We start from the raw sequence: 23001 nt of genomic DNA, 5'->3' as shown, positions 1-23001 counted from the left end.
TTTTTACCCCTGGAAGGCCATTTCTTTGTCTCTCTTCACATATCCTTTCCATGGCAGAGTTGGCCAGACCATAATTAGTTTGGCCAAGATTTCCTCTTCCACAGGAAACAGATGAAAATGTGACAAAGTAGTCAAGCTGATTGCATGACCTACTGGCAATGTCAAGGTTTATGGTTGAATCGATCTTTGGTTTACAAACTGTGGCAAAATCAGCTTCTGTCTGGTTTTCGAACAAGCCATCACGTAAAACCTAAAGTAGATAAAAAAGAACGGATTTATTATTACTTTCTATTAATCTGAATCCTCATCTTGAACAACGATAAAAATAAAAACTCACAGCAGCAAGATTGAATATTCCACCAACAGGACCGAGTTTGTTTGCCTCCTCTATCAAACTTTTAGCTCCCTTCATGTCAGTGACATTAGTAGTGGAGACTACAACAGTTGCACCTGAAAGTTTCCAACGACGGATGCACATGTTTTGATACCCATTGGTTACTCCAGATCTGGAGACTAGAACCACTTTCTTAGCACCTCTTGAAATCATCCATTGGGTTAGCTCCAATCCCAAACCTCCAAGACCACCTTAACACAAAAAAATTGAGTAAATAATTACAATTTATCAACACCCATAGAATTTCCAATATATAATTTGTGAACATAGGAACAATAACAGTTTCTCTACCTCGTCCCTATCATGGGGATATTAGAGCCATTAATAAATTTCAACTAGCTATTAGATAATAATAATTATACTGGAACACATACCGACAAGTATGTAAGATTTTTCCGGATTCATGTAAGTCTTTGGTGAAGACTCCATCAAAAGTTGTTTTGGATGCTTCACTACTTTTTCAGTCTCTTCGTCTCTTATTTTCAAGACAACTTTACCAATGTGTTTGCCTGTTGCCATATATCTAGGAATAAAAAAGTTCATATTATAATAATTAAAATAGAATAGAATTATTTAATATAATAAGCCAAAAACACAATTCTACCTGAAAGACTGTTCCAATTGTGCGTGACTGAAGGTTGTGGTTGGAAGAGGCCTGACTGCACCAGTCTTAATTCCATCACGGACCAATCGTGCAACTTCCATCTTATCAGGATTATCTGATGAAGCATCAAATAGAGCATCAAGGAGGATTCCGTGGAATGTTGTGTTTCTCAAGAAAAGAGACATACCTATAAAATTGATTTAAATGGTAAATGCCATAAACAGCAAAGTCTAACAAGAGTTTTGTAATCAATCATTTCGCAAAATTGAAGAAAAGTATGTTATTTACCCAGTGGTGAATTATTAGAGAGGTCGAGCTTTCCAATTTCAAGGAATCGACCGTGTCTTGCAAGGCACCTCACTGAAGCTTGCAGCTTATCTTCAGCCAGTGAGTTCAAAACTAAATCAACTCCTTGACCTTCTGTTTCTCTCATTATCATCTGTTCAAAACTTGTATCTCTAGAATTACCAATGTGGGATGGCTTCACCTATAATATAATAATAAAATTAAGAATAAAACAGAATGTTTGTACAAATTTCCAATCAATATAATTCTGGAAATCGCTTACTTCTGGGAAATTTTTGAGGATAAATTCGCGTTTCTCAGGTGTACCAACAGTTGTGAATACAGTGCAGCCCATGTGAAGAGCGATTGAAATGGCAGCTTGGCCAACACCACCTGTTCCAGCATGAATGAGGACACTTTCTCCTTTCTTCATGCGACCACGCACAACAAGGGCATAGTAGCTCTGCAAAACATCAAATATTTAAATAAAAGTTATTGAGATACTAATTAATTACTCCCAACTAATAATAATTTCCATTAAACAGTATTTTTTTAAATCCAATATTGTACCAGACCAGGCAATGCAAAAGAAGGAAAATATACTGCATCAAGGAAACTTATAAAAAAACAAAAGATATTCTTACAGTTGCGTAGACAGCAGGGATTGTTGAAGCCTCTTCTAGGGACCATTTTGCAGGGATAGTCCACATAAAATCTGGATCTGCCAAAACAGTGGTAGCTAAACTGCAAGCTGCAACACAACCCATTACACGATTTCCTCTTGAATCTCTTCCCGAAAATTCAAGTCCAAGGATACATTCCTAATGCAAAATACATTCATTAAAATTTTGTAAAATAATATTTTATAAAATAAAACTCATACGAAAAAATAATTATACCTGGTTAGCCATATCTCCTGGAAGTGCATCAGGAGGGAGTTTTCCAGTGGCCAACATAATATCTCGGAAGTTCAAAGGTGCGTAATATACTGTGCAAAGTTCCTTTCCAGGATGATATTCAGGTCTATGGGAAAAAGTATAAAATGAATTTTTACATAAAAAGAGCCAAATAGGAATTTAGAAAAAAATGTTGAGTACTTACTTGTAGAATGATAGGGGCCCTTCAATCCATCGAAGGCTTGACAAATCACCACGCACAAGTGTGTTGACATAAGCATGTTCAACATTCAGTGAGCGATCATTAGAGTAAACTGGCAAGTGCCTGAATGAACCCCATGCTCCATCTTTTAAAACATTTACAAGCAGATCTTTTTTAATTTGATCTTTGTGCTGAGCCATTGAGAACTTGTTCCCAAAAGTGAAGACACACCTGTAAGAATGAAATCAGAATTTAAAATTTGACTAGGCTTGAAAAAAGTAATAATCAAAGACAATTAACTTTATCATAGTACCTAAGTTTAGCTCCTCCTTCTTCCCTCTTTAAGCAGTTGAACAAACCAATGAGACCACAGAAAGGATTGTCATCTGACACCAGGAGCACCCTTTCATCAGGATTTTTAGATTCTTGCATGATTTTCTTAAGTTGTTCAATCCATTTGAAATTCGTCTGCTGAATAGGGATTACTTGGCTTGGTATAGATTCCCTCTCCTACAAATTATAAAGAAATTAGTTTTAACTATATCATTAATTATATTCATTCGTTTTATGATCAAAAACATAAGAAATCATTGCCCTGAATTATCTTTCATTGGTTATACAAAACTAGTAACTAAAATATTAGGTTTCACTTACCCTTCTCAACAAAACATATGTGTTTTCGTCAGTTTTGGATTCCGAGACCAAGACAAAATCATCGAGTTTCTTCAACTCGGCTGTGCTGTACTTGTGTGATTCAACAGATAAAATAAACCCAGATTCGACAATGCTTTCAGAGGCATTGTTGAGGAGCTGTCCATTGGATAGCAGTTTATGACCAATCAAAATATTGCAACTATCATCCAAAAGATCCTCAGTCAAGTCCTTCTTAATGAAATTGACATCACTAAGAGCACTCTTATCTACATCTTCAGTTGTTGCAATCGAAAAGTCAACCTGATTGAAAGAAAGGTTTTAGAAAAAAAAAATTCCAAATGTAATAATTAGGTGTTTTTTTTTTATTAAACAATTAAATCCTCTTACTCGTAATTCTGGTTCTGCTGCCAACACTGATTGAACAGAAGGCATAATAGGTGCAGTTTGCTTTCCAACATACTCAACAATCTTTATTTTCTTACTTAACGGACAGTTTTCAACAGCCAATTGGATTTGAGATGTGATTACTTCAGTCTGTGGCAATACCTAAGTGGAAAAAATATTTTATAAAATATATCTTAATATTTATGGAGTAGGAGCATGAAGGGGGAAGGAGGGGTTAAACGTAAAGTACTTACTTTATTGTTGTTCAATGGAACGAAAATATATTTTTCAGTTAATGGGGTCGCCTGTGTCTGTTGCCTTCTAGGAGCAAGGCTTGTTTTAATTCCACGGATCTCAACACCACCAGATTGCACTACACCAATATATGAATCATACCTAACAGGAACACCTAGAGAGAAAACAATATATAAATTTGAGTAAAGCAAATAATAAATTAAGAATATTATTTAGTACTTGTCTTCTCAAAGGTACATTTATGCATCAATGATGTTAAAATATTTTTTTGAGATTTTTTTAATTTGAATTAGAGTATAACGTTATTACAGAAGATGTCAAAGTTTTTTTTTTCAAAGAATTAATAAGTGGAACTTACTTTCTGCATCCTGTATATTTGCACGATGGGCAATTGGATCAATGACGATTTTTTGACATCTTGTTGGGAGATAAAGCTCTCTTGAATTTGTTTTGATAAGTGAAAATTGCAACAGTGTATCCATAAAGCTGATCCAATTTCCTTTCCATTCTAATTCCCCACTATTTCCTAAAAGTAAAAAAACAAGATTAATATTCTTAACATAAAAAACACCAGCTATAGAGTTATAAAGTAGTGCTTAATAAATTTCAATAGAAAAAGTATTGTGCTAGTTTACCTAAATCATCAGCTTTAATAACACCTCTGAAAATATCTTTATAATCATAGCCTCGGAGGCGGAAATCTTTGTAAATTTCACTCTTCTGAAGTTCGAAGCTGTCTTTGACTTTTTTTGGAAGGGGTCCAAGAGGGAGAGATTCTTTCTCATAGCCAGGAGACTCCTTTATTTTTCCTCTCACCACAACAGCTCCACTTTCGCAAATCTCAAATTCACCAGACCCATCAAATATGTTGACGAGGAACTTAACAATGCCTGTAACATTAATTATATCAATAAGTAAAGAATTTAAAAAAAAAAAAATACAACTAATAACATATAGTGGACTTTCAAAATAATTACTTACCATCCTTAGGCATAATTGTTGCCCTGAGAAATTGTGCATCCTCAATGATGACAGGCATCTGCTCAAATTCCTTCTCATGCAGTTTAGCAAATGTTTGCCAGGCTAGGGTCTAGAAGGAAACGAATAAATTTTATGGGTGTCTTCATTGATACACATGAACATTTATAAGGAGGCTGATACTTACAAGGTACCCTGTAGCTGGGAACAGAACTCTCCCATCAATACAATGGCCGGTAATGTAGGCATCCTTACTATCTCCAACGTTCACTTCAATGATTGACTCCCCAGTACCTTTGCCCTAAATTGAAAATAATCAATAAATAAATATATACATGAACCTTAAAGGAGCAAAAGGAAAATAAATTAAAAATTCTAATTGATTAACCGTTATTAATTAAAGATATTCAAATTTGGCACCATAAGTTTATTAAACATCATATTTCAAGCAAATGTTTATGTTTTCATGTTGTATTGTTTAAAAAAAGTTTACGGATTATTCTAACTAATAATTGATATATCTTTAAATAAAAAAACATAATTTGATCATTTTCCTTACAATTTTTCTGTAGTCAGCTGCATCCCATTCGACAGAATGGTCCCATTCCAATAATGATGAAATGTTTGGTGTACCTCTTGATACAGGGTATGTAATGGGTGGATACATTTCCTGTACCTTGGGCTGAAGACCAGCATTGTAAACCCTGAAAAATTATTAACATTATATTGATGGAGAAAAGCATTAACATAAATTTACAATTATTAAATAAAATTGAAACACTCGATGTAATAATTCCTAACTACTATCTCAAATAATACTATCAAAGCCAACTCCAATATATTTGATATTTACTAACCTTCCAATGTTGCCTAAGAAAAAGCCTAGTTCATCAGGAATATTTTTCTTTACTAAACCAATATTCAGACATGACTTAGGTACAGATCTCTTGAGAACGGCTTGTAAGAGAGCGTGTGGTGCAATTTCGATAACAATGGCATTCTCTGGAATATGTTGGAGAGCTTCATAAAACAGGACTGGAGATAGGAGATTATTGACATGGTAAGCTGCAGAAGATGTTGCAGCAAGTTGTGAGTTCCAACCAGATTCTGGAATTGAAGTTGAACGCCACCTCTTTGTCCTCGGTTTTGGATTTGGAATGATCTAAAATAAAGGAGTTTATTAATTCTGTACCGATATTACTTGAAAAAGTTCACTTTAAATGTAATAAATGAACACGTACCCTTTCTAAGTTGATTCTCAGTTTCTGACCAACTTCTTCAATGTATTTAGAGTGGAAAGCTACATTAGAACTACTGACTTTCTTAGCAAATTTTCCTTGAGCCTGTAGCTCTGCAACAAACTTGTCAACTAGATCAGGAAGTCCTGAAATAGTTACTGAGTCCTCACCATTGTGGCAAGCTGCAAAGACGCCCGGTGGTGCTTGTGCTTTGGCTTCTTCCCACGTTAGAGCTACAACAGACAATTTATGTTTTATCACTTCATCTTTATTATTTCAACTCAAAGAAAACAGAAAGGTGATTTTTACTTACAAATGGCAGCCATAGCTCCCTTCGGTGGCTTGCACTCGATTACACACCTGCCTCTCCAGTAAGCGGCTAATATGGTTTGTTCAGCTGTGAAGCAGCCATCAGCATAAGCACATGCCAGTTCACCAGCAGAGTGACCGACTATTCCATCAGGAGAGAGGCCAAGTGAATTCAGTAAGTCAATCAAAGCAATCTGAAATAAGAAGAAAATTAATAAAAAAATTTATATCATTGATATTTTACAATATTAAAAATGTAATAAAAGCAAAATTACCTGAGTAGCAGTAATTGTGACAAAGGAATGTAGGACATTGTCAAATACAGAATCATCAGTACTGTTCATGATAAGGTTGAGGAGATCCACACCCTCAGTGGCGAGAACAGCTGCACTCTGATGGATAGACCTAGCAAAAGCATCAAGGCCCATCAGAGCTTTTCCCATTCCAGGCCATTGTGTTCCCATTCCAGACATTATATACCAGACTTCTCTCTTATCAACTGGTTCCTCCTAAAATTCGCAAGCTAGTTAGCATACATAGAGAATCATAAACTCATAACCAGCAACTATTTTGGAAATAACTTACAGCAACTTCTCGAACAGGTGTTTCAGAAAGCACAGTGAATCCTCTGAAAGGATGGCCTACAATTCTCTGGCTATGGATGTCGTGTAATAGTGCAACCATTTCATCATCTCTTGGCATCTTTTCGACCTACACAATATGGGTTATAAGAAATAAAAAAGTACAAAATAATATTTTTTTTTCAAATGCAAATCTTTTTATCAGTATTTATTAAAACATATTTTACCTTTTGTAAGAAATTAGTAACAGCAGCTGGTGTCCTGCCAGAAGCTATAATAATCCTTGGGATACTGCTTTTGGCTGGGGGTGGTTTGGGTTTAGGGTTTGACCTAAGAATGACATGAACATTGCAGCCCCCAAAACCAAAAGAATTGACTCCCACCAGTCCACCATTCCATTTCCAGTTCTTGTCCACAACCTAAAATAAAATTTGGTTTATAACATCATTAACTACATATATTTTTAATATAATGGGAAAAAAGAAAAAATTTATAAAGTTAATTACCTGAAGGCGCCCATCACTTAATCCAGGAATATCAAGTCGGGGATTTTTAAAATGTAGATTGGTAGGGATCACACCAGCTTCCATGGCCATTAAAATTTTAACCAATGAGGCAACACCAGATGCAGGTTCAGCGTGACCCATATTTGATTTGACCGAACCTATTAGTAGAGGAGACCTTCTACCTTTGCAGAATACGTCAACAATAGAATTTACTTCTTGAGCATCACCAGCCTAACAATAAAATTTTCAAATATAAATTCACTTTCATAAAAAAAAATAAAACTCATAACAACTTTTTAATAATTAATTAAATAAAAATCCATTACCTTGGTTCCAGTTCCATGAGCTTCTACATAGGCAACTTCAGACGGGTCTATTCCAGCTTCTCTGTAAACTTGAAGGATTAGCTCCTTTTGGACTTGTCCTGAAGGAAAGGTGATACCCTCCGTTTTGGCTCCATCAGTATTTGATCCAGTGTTTACTACTGTGGCATAGTTTCTTTTTGCATCTTTCGCTTTTTGTAGAAGAAGAGTAACGACTCCTTCACTCCTTACATAACCGTCCCCTGTTTAAATAATTAATTTAACCTACCTTATATCAAACTAAACAAAGACAAATTTGAAAATAGATAATGTTCAAACCTGAAGCATCAAAAGCTTTGCATTTGCCATCTGTACTCAACATGCCCAACCTGTGGAACTGCAATGATGAAGTGGGTCTTAATAATACATTTGAACCAACGACAACAGCTGCATCGCATTGTCCTGTTCTGATTGCCGCCACTGCATTATGGAAGGCCATCATGGAACTTGAGCATGCTGTGTCAAGTGTATAACTTGGTCCTACAAAATTTAAGTTGATGAAATTAGGTAACATAATAGACATTTAAAAACTGTTAATAACCTCTGTTATTGAGCTTACCATGCAAATCGAATGAGTATGAAATTCTGTTGGAAACCATAGCTTTAGCATTACCAGTCAATTCATAACCGTTTATTTTATCAGGGAAACTCGAAAAGAAAGATTCATTATCACAGTTACTCGAACCAACTATTACTGCTGTGTTGGATCCTTTCAAGTCGGCTGGTTGTAGACCTACACATGTAACCATTAAGTAAATAACTTTAACACTACCTTATTAAAATTATAATTATCACATTTACACTTATATATTAAAAATTTAAAATAAATTAATAAGGAGTTATACATAAAACAGATAGCGCAGGATAGACACTAGACCTCACCTGCATCGATTATGGCTTCATAGGTTGTCTCAAGAGCAATTCTGAGATGTGGATCCATACGGTCGGCTTGTTTTGCATGGACTCCGAAAAATGTTGCATCAAAATGTGATACATCTTTTAAAGTTCCCATTCTAGCTGGCAGCCCATAAACATCTAGAAATCGATTTTTTGCATAAAATATGTGATTAATTAGAGAAAACAACACAATAAAAAATTTAGAAGTTGTGCAAAAATGAAAGCAGTACAATAAAAGAAAAAAGGTCTTTTCTTCCAAAAACTGATTTATTTACATTAATAAAATTTAAATAAAAAATAATGGAAATGGTGCTTTACCTAATCATATTATCATTAGAAAACTAATTTTCCCTAAATTTATTTTAACATTAACAAGCTATATTTAAAAAATTACCCTTATCATTAGCAAAGTATGTTCAAATTAATAAAACTGTAATAGGGTTATCTGTCTGTCTATTGTATTAATTTCTTTCTGAAGAGCATAATTTTAAATTCCCCAATTAAAATTGTTACTCACTTTTAATTACATAATAACATTGAAATTATTCATTGTCTAGAGATGAAATTCTATACATAAAACAAAACTGGAAAGGCTGAGGGCTCAGAGTGGTTCATTAAAAATAAAAATAAAGAATAGAAATAGCTGTATGACATTGAAGAACTATTAGCACAATTACAAAAGACATTTACTTAAATAGCAAGGAATAATGCATAATTGCATCCTCAAACATTCTAATGGTCCTTACAGCCTGGCCTTTGTTCTTAGACCAACCACAGTTTAAGCATCATTTCAACTTGTCTATGAATACCAATCTTACTAAGCTGTTAAGTTCAGATAACCAAAGGAGGCTATCTATTTAAGATAAATTCTATTCTTTACATAAATTATCTCTATATAAAATTGACTGTTTAATGTATTTCGGCGAGGTAGTATTTTGTTAATTGATAGTTGTGTAAAAAAGGTAGAGCAAATCTGGTATATGGGGTAGAAGTTCAAATGGAAGATCCTAAAATTCCTCAAAGTAGACATTAATTTTAGTCTGGACAAAGTTAATACTTATATGATCGTAATTTTATCTCAATTAAAGAGTTCACCTGATTATGGGAAGATCTATGAGAACTATTGGACAAGGAAACCCATAATTCTGGGAAAAACAGGACAGGCACCATCACCATAGACAGGTCCTTGATATAATCAACATGACAAAGGATTGTAACAGGATACTTGGTTAATCCGATATTATTACTTCATTATATCATTGTTAGATAAATTTCAATGGAAAAATTATTTTTATATCAATTTTAATATGTTCAAACAGGACAATAAGATAATGAGGATCTAATTCATCAAGAAAGGATGTATTCCTTTTTTTTTTTTTTTTTAAAGAAAACAATCTTGGTATTCAAAGCAAGAAAAATAACCTGTAATTGAGAACGGACTCATTATGCAATCATATCTAAAATAAATTTATTATATTTAAAAGCATTATTATGCCTTGTATGTTATCGGAAAATGAAAAAATATTCATATTTTGCTCATGTATTCCAACCTTAGATACCTTCATAAAAATATTGTCCATGAAACGAGTTATATTTATAAACTAAACAGTTGCAGCAACTGTTTGGAGGGGAAGGAGAATCTAAAACATTCCAAAATTTTTAACCGAATTTCCAAACTTACCTAATGTTCTCTGAAATTCGCCCTTTCCACGAACAATTTCGGAACACTGACCTCTATAAACAGCATTTGAATATAAAAATTGAAACAATCAACAATACTCACTTCTTTTCCAACGACGCTCTGTATCGGTCACTAAATCCTTTCCAGCTAAAAGATTATCCATGAACTCTTGTACCGTCTCAGACTCGGGAAGTCTTCCGGACATCCCAGATATGACGATGTCTTCGCTGTGGCTTCCATATGGGCGGCTGTCTCCTCCAATCTCTTGAAGGTGATCCATCTCTGGAAATCTGGCGGGCATCTTTTATCTACAAAATAAAAGGTACAATTAGAATCTTATAAATGACAGTACTAGGTACTAATTAAAAAAAAAAATCAGGCACATTGGTAACCTGGTATCGAAATTATCACTACTGAATATCAAGTGGTTTCTCTATCGTACTTATAAAAATCTAATTTAAAGATGACAAAACTACGTTTTGCATTCAGGCCATTAACATATCAGACCTTGGAGACGCTCTTTTGGTTTTCATCACAATTACACGTGAAGAGAACAGATTCGCAAATGTATTACGTATTCAGCAATCTTATAATCACCGGCTAGATAGCGAATGATCAAGATAAACTTTATTGGTTTCAACATTCTTAGATAAGACGCTAAATATATTTTTTAATAGTATCGAATAACACCCCTGAAAACAAGATCTCGAATTCAGCTAATAAACAATAATTACGTGCAATATTGATAGTGTGAAACGAGGTAAGAGTCATCCAAGATATTTGTTCAGGTCATAATCCGATATGGAAGTTATATTAAATTAATCCTAACGCCTCTGACGCAAACTAGGACGACACGCAAAGTACATTTTTTATGACATCACCTTGAGTCTTTTTACGGTTTAAATCGAATCAAACATATAAAAAAAGGACAGTAAAATGATAATATTATTTTAAAATATTATAACACTGAGAAAATCGTTCAAAAAAAAAAAAAAAATCATGATATTTCACTTACACGATGAGATTTGTTGAGATACATGATTTGTTGAGACCTCAAGTAGAGAGAATCGAACAGAATTATTTCGTTTATTTGAAAATATTTTTACGTCGTCGCTATACCTAATTTCTAAAGAAATCTCCCAGTTTGGGATTACATAGATAACCCACACCAATCTTTACTAGTCCATTTATTACCTAGAAAAACTATAAAATCACTTTTATCTTGATGTATAGTGATAAGAACCAAGTTAACGTGCTATTCGCTGAGCCATTAAATATATTTCATCCTTACACGATTCTTTAACGATATGACTAATTCACAAATGATTTCCAGTATTATATCTTGGCAAGATATTAAAACGTGGATTTCATAATAGGTAAACAGAAAGATATTTTTTAAAAATCACTTATTTAACTGTAAATTAAGTGAGATTTTTTTTTCACACACACCAAACTTCAACTGTCACTTAGTTGAGGAAGAATGCGGTACGCGTATCACACTGTTTTCATTTATCACCCTACATGTGTCCCCAAATTTTGTGTAGATATGTGTCCCCAAATTTTGTGTAGATTGGTGGGCTCGTGTAGAAATTACCTATATTTTTGTGAATAATAATACTTTTTATTTATTAACATTAACATTTTTATTTATATAATGTTTATTATTTCTAACAATGAGAACTGTTAATTTTTTTTTTTCAAAGAAACAAAATAAAAGGTACTTCAGAGGAATATTTTATGATAATAAAAAAATAAAAATGAAAAAGAGAAAAAGAAAAAGGTAAAAAAAAGGCAGAAAAAAATAAAAGAACCAAAGAGATGAAACAAAAAGTCATGTTCTTATGTTGTACACTACTAATGTTTGTAATTATTATTGTATACTTTTATAGGCTTATTTATTGTTAGATTAAAAGTATCGTCTGATTAGATTAAAATAAGTATGCTGTGTGACTAGCAGTCCAATGAAGTTGGGCAGCATAACTTTATATTTATATTTTAATAAAGTTTTTCCTCGTTGCTATTAAAGACTCATCTGACTATTTTAATGAGCATATAACATAGCTGATATTAGAGACCATGTAATCCTACATCGACATCGTGAGATTAATCAAATAATTGGAATACATTTTGTGAAAATTTTAAAAAATCGGTTCTATAAAGCGGCACTCGGTTTTATCGAAAAAGTTTCTGTCACATCACACGTATATAAATACCTATCTTAAATATATAATTTTATTTTCGAAGGAATTTTTTTTTAGGGGGCCTAGGCTGTTCACACAGACATACAGACCATTTTGCGAAACTAAGTTTCCGTACTAAGGTGACCTCAAAACATGTATTTCTGTTGAAAACTATATATTACCTTACTATATATTAAATATTGTTTACTATATATTACACATATAGGAAAGTGAAAGTAAAAATGAAAGATAATAGGTAAATGAAAATTCCACAAACGACCAATTAATCATAAGACAATATTGGAACGTGCCAGAACAACATGATGCGGAATTGTTATTTCCCATCAGATAAGGCAATTGAGTAGAGTTCATTATATTAGTAAAAATAATCGGATGGGAACAAAGAAAACTTAAGTACAACGCTCAGAAGATTATTATCTAAAAGCTAATTGAATTTTGTACTATTTTAATTACTAAGGATATTTCATTCATATTTTTGTTTTGTTTATCATTTTTACTTTTATTTGGAAACTTCAAGGAGAAAATAAATCGAGTTGATTCGAAAAAAAAACGTGTAGACTACAATACAAATCGACAAATAAATAATACTATAGAAATAAAAATCCCTGAAGCAGTGAACTTGCCTTCACGTTTCAAGGCTTCAATTGCAGCTATTTTCATAAGAATTATTTCCAAGTAAATAGAATTTTTGTTCGAAACAGTAGAAATTAATCCGTGTGAGAAAATAAAATAAATATCAGATGCAAAAAGCATGTAAGAATTTTCAGAATACATATATTGAAAATTAAAAAAAAAAAATGTCGGGTTATAACACTAATTTATTTTTATTTTATTCTAATTTCAGGTAATAAAAATACTGCCTTATCGTAATAATTGTGGTTATAATATAAATCAAAGAAAGCACGTAACTTTCTTTTTCTTGATAGTAAACATTGGCTATAAAAATATTTTTGTAAAATGAGTGTATAATGACGTTTTAATTAATAATTATTATATATTACCGAGACTATGTAAGAATTTATTTTGTAGTCTATTTTAAGGTTTATATAAAATTTGGATCGTAGGTATTCGCATTGGATTTGTAATGAGCTATTTACTTTTTTTTCTACACTTGATCATCATCAATAAACATTTTGTTGTTCTGTGAAAAATAATTAAATAGTTTAAACTAAGTACGGGGTGATTTTCAACATTATACTCTAGTTAGTGGCCAGTAATGTTGTGCTCATTTAAGTGCTGAGTGAACTTTAGAACAGTCTAGAACAACACGATCATTCAGCAAACCCACCATTTTTTAATTTTAATTATTTTGGTTTTTAAAAGAGAAAATAGGTTATGGTATAATAGCCAAGGATTAGAATAACTGTGGATCAGAAAGGAAGTCAACGATCAACCCACTCCCATCTAATCGTCTTTAGTTATTCGCAGTTCCAAAGCAAGTTTCGCATATCTCTTTACCCGTTTCAAGAAAGATCCTTAACTCGAATCCTTTTTTTTTTTTCTTTTGCACCCTGTTACTTAGTGACTTTGAAAAATCTGCGTCCTCCAGTACCAGGGGGTCTGAAGAGTATTTTAGAGTTTCAGTAAAATTGTTTATTGTTTTAATACTATAAACCCTGTTATTCTCAAAGAAAAGCTAAACCTCAATTTGGAAATGAACTAAAGAGTTAAAACTGCATCAATATAAAAAAAAAGGGGGAAATTTTCATGGTTAATTTTGCGCCCTCATTGTATCTTGTACGGGATGCATGTACCTCGCGCCTGGCCTTCTTACACCACGGCTTCCAGTCCTCACGGGGTACCTCTCCTGAAGAACCAGGAATTCCCGAACTATCCTCGGAGGAGCGGACTGCGATTGCGAAACATAGGATGGAAGCCCGGTGGTCATTCTTCGAGTTCTGTGAACAGTTCGAAAGTGGCCTGTTACTCCCAGAACTATCTACGGTCCACTTTATTTATTTTTGTTTTTTAAATAAGTTATTCAATATATTTTTTTTTTTTCGGAATCGAATTTAGACACTTCCAAACAAAGGACTGAGAACCTAGGAAGGTTACTAAAACATAATGCAATATCGTTTAAGTTTTAAAAGTTCATATTACTTTTTTTTAACCGTCTGAAAAATTTAAAAATGAATTATAATTAATGAGAAAAAACCTATTCCTCAAAAAATAAAATAAAAATAAATATTACACTGATTTAATATCATGCTTATATTATTGGAAAATACAGGCCGTTTAGTTCAAAATATAATGAGTTGAGATTGTCAGTGGTCATCATAAAATTATCAAAATGATTGCACAACTTGAAAAAAAATGGGTAGTAAACAGTTTCACTAAGCGACTGCTAATTAAAACGCAATTAACTAATGAATGCGGGAATATTAACCAATCATCCCATGAAATTAATCATATTACACCTGATGGTGATGTGATTGATTTAACTTTTTATTTTTAAAATGTTCATTTTTTATTTTCAATGAACCATTACAGTTAATTAACAAACCTTAATGAAAAAAATTGCAAGCTGTCCTTAAATGAAATAATGAAAAAATAATAATACATTACTTAAAAAAGTAAATACAATATTAAATTATGATGGATACTGAATTAAATAAAAAATCCATTGTAGACAGAGTTGTATAATAATGTACATAGTAATTCGCAATTATTTATTGGTTTTATCAGTAATGGACAAACAAATAATCTTGAATATAACAGTTTAATGGTGGAATAAGATTTTGCTTGAATAGAAATTTATATAAGTTAATTATAATTAAGTTAAGACTGATATAAAAATCAATTTAATATTATTGAGATTACATACAGGGATATTATTGAATTGTGCTTATCACAAAATAAGAAACATTACAAAAATAAAAAACTGCTGAGGACTTTCTAGAAATGAAACCAGCTGAAAGTAGAGAAAACTGGGAATCAACTTCGACCAGGATTTCCACTCACTTTTCCAATATTTTGTTTGAAAATATTTTTATAATCATTAATTATTTTTATAACACCTAAATAAAGTATGATGGGGCAATTAAATTAAGAATAATATTTTTTATACGCTTACAAAAAACATTACATTTTTGTTTCAGAAATACGATAAAACAATATTTATATGATACTAATTTTCAAGGACTACCTATGTTGCATAATGACGGAGACATCTCTTACCAAGAAAGATCGGATGATTCAATAGGAATACTAAAAGGAAATCTCAGTAGTTACTTTATAACAAAATTATATTTTATTATATTATTAAAGAATAGCTAAGAAAAACGAAATAAAATTCATTTCGGTACTAAACTTCTCTCTATAACTATAAATAATACTCTTTCTGTATCTTTTATTTTATTTTTTATTCATATCATGACCAAGGAAATATAAAGACAATGCTAATAATGACATTTAAATGAAATCCTAGGTCGTAGAGTTAAGGCAATATTCAAGGTAAGAAATTTAAAATCTATTTCTTGTCTTCATAAATGAAAAAAATACTTATAAAAAAGTGATAGTCCATAACGAATGGGAAAAACAAGTTTATATTGGTCTGTTTCAAAACCACAACTGATCAAAGTTTTGTTTTGGATAAAAACATAAATATTTATATCTTTTTCGTGAGTGATAAACAAAAAAAATTTCCATAATAAATGTATATGCTGCCATCAAAAGATTGGTACAATGAATGATACCGTTGTGTATGTATTTCCATTATGACAGGTTAATTTATGTCAATATTTTAAATAAAAGTTTCGTATGTTCTAGTTTTATTACTTTTAGAAAGCACTATTTTTAGTAAATAGTTTCGTTATATTTATTATTTTTTAATGTTAACTAAAAAAAAGTTCTAGTTGGAGTTGACAGTACTCGAATATAGTATTTCAAAATATATATTTATATTTTTATCAATATATATAAAATATTATGAATATATTTTATATTTTTAAGCTACAAAATATTGTTTAGCATTTCACAATTTGTATTTAGATATAATACTTACGGGTATTTCAGATACAGAGAGAAAATTATTATAAATATAAAACTCTTGAAGTATTTTGTGATTGAAAATGCTTGAACTTGGCATTAGTTTTAAATTGAAATATCATTTTTTTTTAATAATCAAAGTATTTTGCATTCGAAATATTATTTAAAAAAGTAGTTTAATGGAAAAGTTTGACCCATATCTGGTTTTGCTTTATATCCTTAATCACTTTATGTCCTGATTTAATATTTGCCAATTTGCAGATTTTTTTTTAAATCGTACGACATTTTATCTGTTCATGTCGTACCACCCGCATGAAATTTAATCTACTCTTTCATCATATTCGAAGGTTGTAATACAATTTTATTTGCAATAGTTAATTTAATAAATAATAAATTAAATTGAATAAAGTTCATTAAAGAAAAAACCTTGTAATTAATAATAAATTAATTAAAATTCTTAATGTAATGAGATATGGAACGGTACACGATGAGGTACTCTCATTGGTCACTGGAGATCACGCCACTCCACCTCCCACTTCCACTTCTTGTGACCGATATCTGGCGTCAGGAATTTCGCTACTCACTTACTAGTGCGACAGGATACTAACTGAGCAGGCTTAATAGGCATAAAATTTACGTAAAAAGTTGATAAATTACTGAATTAACAGATGAGATAGGTAAAGTGATGCCATGTTGCAAAAAAGGAGAGCAAGTTCAGGGTCATGGCGCATCGCAAGCGGGACCCGACGAGGTGAACGGCCAGTCCTTTCTTGAACGGTCTTACTGTCTGCCATTTCGTATAAACTGTTACCTTTCAACACAATCCTAATCACCATTAACAATGAATAAAAATGAAAACTTATAATATGTCGGATATAACCGTTTAAAATAAAACAGTCACAACATAAAATCTAAGACACATCTGAACTAAAAAGAATGTCAATATTAATAAATCAAAATTTTTAATAAAAAGTCTAAAAATAGTTTATGAATAAATTTAAACAACAGATTACAATCACAAAATATCACCCAAGTTAATTTGTGAAATCATGAAATGTTAAAATGATCGGATTTAAATAGTGACAATATTATATACTGTCGAAGTGAGTTATTTTACACTAAATTCTGATTTTTTTCTCTTCATGTTTTCAATTTCTGACCCACTTTTGCAGGAATCAGAAAAACATTTAATTTATAACTTAGCTGCCTTAGAGTATAAATGAAAGAAAAAGCTCCTGGGTAAAGCTGTTTAGATATCTTTGTTTTATATTTTCTATCAAAAAGAGGGGCAATGTTTATGGTTACGTTAGAAGAATTAGCGTCATTTCATAAAATTCATTTCAAACACCAGGGAGACAATAGATATTATAGTAAATATTTTTACTTGAAACTTTTAATTAACACAGACATTTGCTTCTTAACAAAAAAAAAAGTATTTTAAGCAACCTCTTTCTGAAAGGAAAAATACTAGAATACAAACAATAATTTTTTTAACCGAACTTTTCAACAACCAACCGTAAAGTAGAGTAATAACAATAATAGTAGAACGCAAAATATCAAGGATACGTTTGAATAAAATAAATATTGGTATAATTGTGCAGCATATGCATTTACACTTTTCTATTCCAGAAAAATGTTATCCATTTTAATTTATTATAATTGTTATAATGTTATTGCAAAACATCATCTCAAAACGAACACCTAATAATTGAGTCAATATAAATGATTGGAATTATGGCTATAGAAACTAATACGGTGGCCAAAAACAATTTCATAGGATATGCACATAAATTAAAGACGGGACACCAATTGTTATCAACAATTAATACAATAAGTATTCATGAGAATTAATATTCAAACAAACAGCTACAAATCGATTAAGGGCATAGGTCTCGAGAGTTTTATTTATTAAGTATACACTTGAATAAAATAAAATGTAATAAATATCAGATAACGGAGTCATCAGTGGGAAATCGCGACCCAGATTTTATTTTAAAAAGGACATACATTCAAAATGAGTCACGATTGAAAAAAAAGAAAGAAAATATTATTAATAATAATGAAGTATTATTTTCAAATAAAATGAAACATGAAACGAAAGTGTAATTTCATTAAATGTTTATATACTCATAAGTTGTGAAATAAGAAAATTATTATATGTTGACTAAAACATAAAATTAATTATTTTTTTATTGTATCCTTTCCTAAAATACTACTTAAATTTACAAATGAATAAATAAATTAGCAACTGAAGAATTTTTTTTTTATTCGAAGAGCGTTAAGAATAGAACATTCTAGAAAATCCCATTGTGCATTTCCTTATCTGACTTCGATTTGAATATTTTGCTATTTCGCGGAGATATTCATGAGAGTAAACTGATTAAAACTGTAAACAGATGGTGTGCGGAAAAATCACCTGCTGTCAGTATCGTACGATAGAACGCAAAATATTCTCTATTTACATCACGTGATGAGTATATTAACCACTTGTGACATGGGAGTGACATTGTTTGTTCAATTTGTCACGGGAAATGTTCAATCCTCGAGTGGTAATGTAAAACACTTAAAAAAATCCCGAACAGGTTTTTATAAATGGGTTTCAATTAATTTATCTGATCAATAATTTAAAATATCTCGAAGAGTAATCCATATATGTGTGAAATAAACATCTATGTTTATTTATTTAATGTGCTTTTAAGAGTAGTATGGACATAATTTAAAATTTTAACTAAACAAAATAATCTAAACAAATATTATAAATTAACATTTTAACTTACCTATATACGTGAAGGTGCTACCATAATTTTCAAAAAGCGGATATAATGGCTTTTGTTAAAATACTCCTAAATTATATTTTTAAGTATAAACTTTAATTATATAATCCTATTATTTTTACAGCTTTATTCTGTGTCAATGAATATTTTTTAATAATAATATATCTTAATACTTGTAACAACAGATTAAATAAATAATGTACAGTAATGTTATTTTTATGATATGTAGGTAGATAAGTTAATTTGTAATTAAAAAAACTTTAGATGGAGAATTTTAATCGAATACTGCTCCAGTTTGAAGGTCAGTACCAACTACAATTTATTTACACCTAAGAAAAAAAAATCCTTGGATACTCTTGATGTAAATAATGATAAAAATGAAATAAGAATTTCGATTAATGTTAAATAAATCATAAAACCGAAGCTTTTAATATAAATAAATACACCACTCTACCACCATTGAGTGACTGTTGGTGCAAAACCGTGAAATTGCCAATTTTTTCAGGGCTTTTACAACGCTGGGCAGTCATTTACTAGTCAAAAGCAGACAATAGAACGGATAAGCATTTTTTTTACCTCTCGTTTTAGTAATCAAGTGAGACATGGGTAGTGATCCACATGTTGCCACATTCCACAACAAAACAAAAATTAGATTTATTTAAAAACATTTTTAAATAAATCTAATTTTTATAAAAATATTAAACGGTTCGATTGATAGTTTCCATAGGCACTTCAATATCTCTCTAAAATTGCATTGATTAGATAAGAGTGTAAATCCTCTATAAGCCATAGTTAATCAGGCGACACATATCCTACATCAGTTGTATTCAGATAAAATAAAGTTCCTGTTTTAAATATTCATGTGTTAATAAATGTAAATCTGAAATGCTTTATTGTTTTTGGTTTTTTTTAACGAAAAAACAGTCAGGAAAACGACATTACTTGTACTATTTATGGTTTTATTGTTATTGTATTGATTAATACAGTAGATATAAAAATAATAATGGTTCGTCCTGGAGCTATAAAAAATACATCCTGTATTAACAAATGCTATGACCTGATTCCACATAACTAGAAAAAGTAGAGACGGATGGGTACGACTGATACTTAAGCTTAAAAAAACAGCTAAATCAAACTGCATTAATAAAATTCCCATTTGCATTTATTCAATTGTACACTAATCTAATTGAACCTGACAGTACTCAAGAATGAAGTGGATTAAACGTTGAGTTGCGAGAGGCGTAGTTCTTGTCCTATTGATCTTGCTATCTATAGCCACAGTTCTCAAGTCTATTCTCCGTCTTAATAATAAAACTTCAATTCAACAACACAACTATATACAATACATTAATAAAATAGAGTTTATATTTGGTAATAAAAAATATTATTTATTCGAGCGTTAAAATTTGGCACAATTTTAGCTTACGACGTTATCAGTAGTGTATCTAGAGTAAATTAAACAAATTGATAACTGGACTGAGAAATAATATAACAGTGAAATGCTTGATATTATTCGAAATGATTCCACGTTGGGATGTGAGTCTAGGACCGGATGGAAACCATGATCATTTCAGAGATAGACCCCGGCCTCGCAAATAATACCGTTCATATACAGAGCTTTATAACGACATATACTCCCTATATTTTCTTTCACCAATATACAGTAAGAATAGATATAGAATTATAAATAGAGAAAAAATAAATATGCTGAACGTGAGAATCAGAACTAAAACTCCGGAATGAAAATTAGTGAGAAAATTAAATATATATATATTAATTTGGCTAGAAGAAAAAAACGAAGGTTATTTTTTTGCATATCTTATCAATAATAGTACTTTTTCTTTAATTTAAAAAATTATTTTTCTTTTATTTATGTTGCTACCGTTAATGCGGACAAACTATTAATTCAATGGGAAACCTCTTATTGAGCTGATGAGGTAGTAGTTTATTACAGTTCATAAAACCAAGGAAGGCATAACAATGAAACTAATACCTATACAAGACAAAAATAACCTCCTGAAAAAAATTAAAAGGACTGAGTTGTTCGGAATTAAAACAAGTCATAAACATTTTTCTAAATTTCATAGCTGGACGAGAAAAATACAAAATATTTATTTTTGGATAAATTTAAGGTCTTCAATTAAATTCTTGAACCAAATAAAATTTTAAATTTTCTGTTTCAATGCAAAAAAATTGCCGAAGCTCAAGCAGATTAAGTGAAAGATATTTTGATCTATTTCTTTTAAGTGAAGCAGTATATGAACTTAACTTTCCTAAGACCATTTTAGTGAAAATCAGGCATAAATAGTTTTGATGACTAAATGACTCAATTAAAAATAATTAAATCATCTTTTTAAATGTTGATTTTTTTTTTTAATTTTCCAGCTATTACATTCTGAAGAAATTGTTTTGATTTAAGAAAATTTAAATACCGTAGTGTTATAATAATTAAAACAATTTGATCCCGCTGTAAAAAAACAAAACAAAAAACATAGTCATTGCAACCTACGAAAATTATAAAAAACATTCACTTAAATAAAAAAATGTTAGGTTCTATTTATTGTATTTTGATTTTTGAGTTGTTATCAATCAAAATCTTTTGACAGGAGACATAAGAGTGGAAAGAGTAAGTCAGAGGTAGACGACCTTGTGGCTACTAAACGCTGCGGGTAACAGTTTCAAACGGTAGAGCACCAAGACACTCACGTTTCAATTTCAAAAAACATTAATTCTTTTTTTTTTTTAATACTAACTGTTTATATATATATGGTAGATTTACATAATGATTATCGAAAGTGAACAAACATATTGTTCAACAGGAATGAATTTCAATGAAAACAATATACACAACCCTGAAAAGATCTTTCATGAATATCAAAACAAATAGACTGATGATGTTAAATATTTTTATACTATTTAGACAATTTTATTAATGATAAAAATCAATTTTTTTTCAGTTGCATGTGTTGAGAAGAACCAGAACAACATATTCATAAAATTATTTAAAAAAAAAAAATTTTTTTTTGTTTGATACAATAATTAATGAATATATAATACTACATTTATATTTTCTTACTCAAATGTTTTGTATTGCCGGGTTAATTTTATCTAGAAAGGGAATAAATACAAAATTGTGAAAACTCAAGAATGATGGCTAACTAATTGAACAAATTTGTATCAGAATTAAAGAAAATTATCAAGAAAGACATTTTTTCTGGAATTTTCAAGCATTCAAATTGATACTTTTTTTCTTTATTACTCAGAATCTGATTTTACCGCCTATTCTTTTCTTAAAATCGACAAATTATAATTTATTATATTAATTGATCATTATTAATTATGAAAGTGGAATATAGTATGAATACTATCTAATGTGTTGTTTCTATACCAATTATATCACTACGCAGGCAAACGCTTCGTGAAAATTTACATACGCGCATGATCTCAATTCAGATTATCGCGGAATTAATGCCTGAGTATTGCATTTTAATTAATCGCTATAAACAGAAGTGGTCTGATTGAGAATTACCGGAATAAGCGAATAGTATCATTTCTAATCTTCATGATAGTTCTTTAAGTTGTTAAAATTAAAATTATCGTAACAAAAATGTAGAGTACACAAGTATCTTAGGAAAATGTAGCAACCTTTATAGTTAAACTTGACTTAGAGCATCAATGACCAATATTGGTAGTCAACCTTCACATTGAAATGTAACCGGTTTCATACAATGTTGCAGAAATCGTCCTCGAGCTATATATATACATTTTTATATAAGTAATAGATTTGTAAACATAAGCCATAATCAAAATAAT

General features: G+C 30.7%; 1 protein-coding gene across 1 annotated transcript in view; it reads right to left on the bottom strand.

The window, feature by feature from the left end:
* LOC106690460 (fatty acid synthase) overlaps positions 1 to 23001 on the bottom strand; it is a 29953-nt gene that overhangs the window by 3118 nt on the left and 3834 nt on the right. The window contains exons 2-31 of the mRNA XM_014435911.2: positions 10329 to 10534; positions 8531 to 8683; positions 8208 to 8381; positions 7928 to 8128; positions 7613 to 7851; positions 7287 to 7517; positions 7008 to 7199; positions 6785 to 6910; positions 6475 to 6708; positions 6204 to 6393; positions 5894 to 6123; positions 5510 to 5814; positions 5212 to 5356; positions 4840 to 4953; positions 4656 to 4764; positions 4310 to 4564; positions 4033 to 4200; positions 3674 to 3828; positions 3423 to 3581; positions 3036 to 3335; positions 2695 to 2891; positions 2385 to 2612; positions 2183 to 2306; positions 1928 to 2104; positions 1567 to 1746; positions 1287 to 1485; positions 999 to 1185; positions 769 to 917; positions 338 to 585; positions 8 to 250 (exon numbers count right to left, since the gene is read on the bottom strand). Of these exons, the coding sequence (XP_014291397.1) occupies positions 8 to 250; positions 338 to 585; positions 769 to 917; positions 999 to 1185; positions 1287 to 1485; positions 1567 to 1746; positions 1928 to 2104; positions 2183 to 2306; positions 2385 to 2612; positions 2695 to 2891; positions 3036 to 3335; positions 3423 to 3581; positions 3674 to 3828; positions 4033 to 4200; positions 4310 to 4564; positions 4656 to 4764; positions 4840 to 4953; positions 5212 to 5356; positions 5510 to 5814; positions 5894 to 6123; positions 6204 to 6393; positions 6475 to 6708; positions 6785 to 6910; positions 7008 to 7199; positions 7287 to 7517; positions 7613 to 7851; positions 7928 to 8128; positions 8208 to 8381; positions 8531 to 8683; positions 10329 to 10527 (5811 nt within the window). The 5' untranslated portion in view covers positions 10528 to 10534. The remainder of the gene's footprint in view (positions 1 to 7; positions 251 to 337; positions 586 to 768; positions 918 to 998; positions 1186 to 1286; positions 1486 to 1566; positions 1747 to 1927; positions 2105 to 2182; positions 2307 to 2384; positions 2613 to 2694; positions 2892 to 3035; positions 3336 to 3422; positions 3582 to 3673; positions 3829 to 4032; positions 4201 to 4309; positions 4565 to 4655; positions 4765 to 4839; positions 4954 to 5211; positions 5357 to 5509; positions 5815 to 5893; positions 6124 to 6203; positions 6394 to 6474; positions 6709 to 6784; positions 6911 to 7007; positions 7200 to 7286; positions 7518 to 7612; positions 7852 to 7927; positions 8129 to 8207; positions 8382 to 8530; positions 8684 to 10328; positions 10535 to 23001) is intronic.

The sequence above is a fragment of the Halyomorpha halys genome, unplaced genomic scaffold (genome assembly GCF_000696795.3).
Source record: "Halyomorpha halys isolate HHAL.00 unplaced genomic scaffold, Hhal_1.1 Scaffold1724.1, whole genome shotgun sequence".
Classification (NCBI taxonomy): domain Eukaryota; kingdom Metazoa; phylum Arthropoda; class Insecta; order Hemiptera; family Pentatomidae; genus Halyomorpha; species Halyomorpha halys.
The sequence above is the reverse complement of the archived record's forward strand: the minus strand, read 5'-3'. Positions and strand labels throughout refer to the sequence as shown.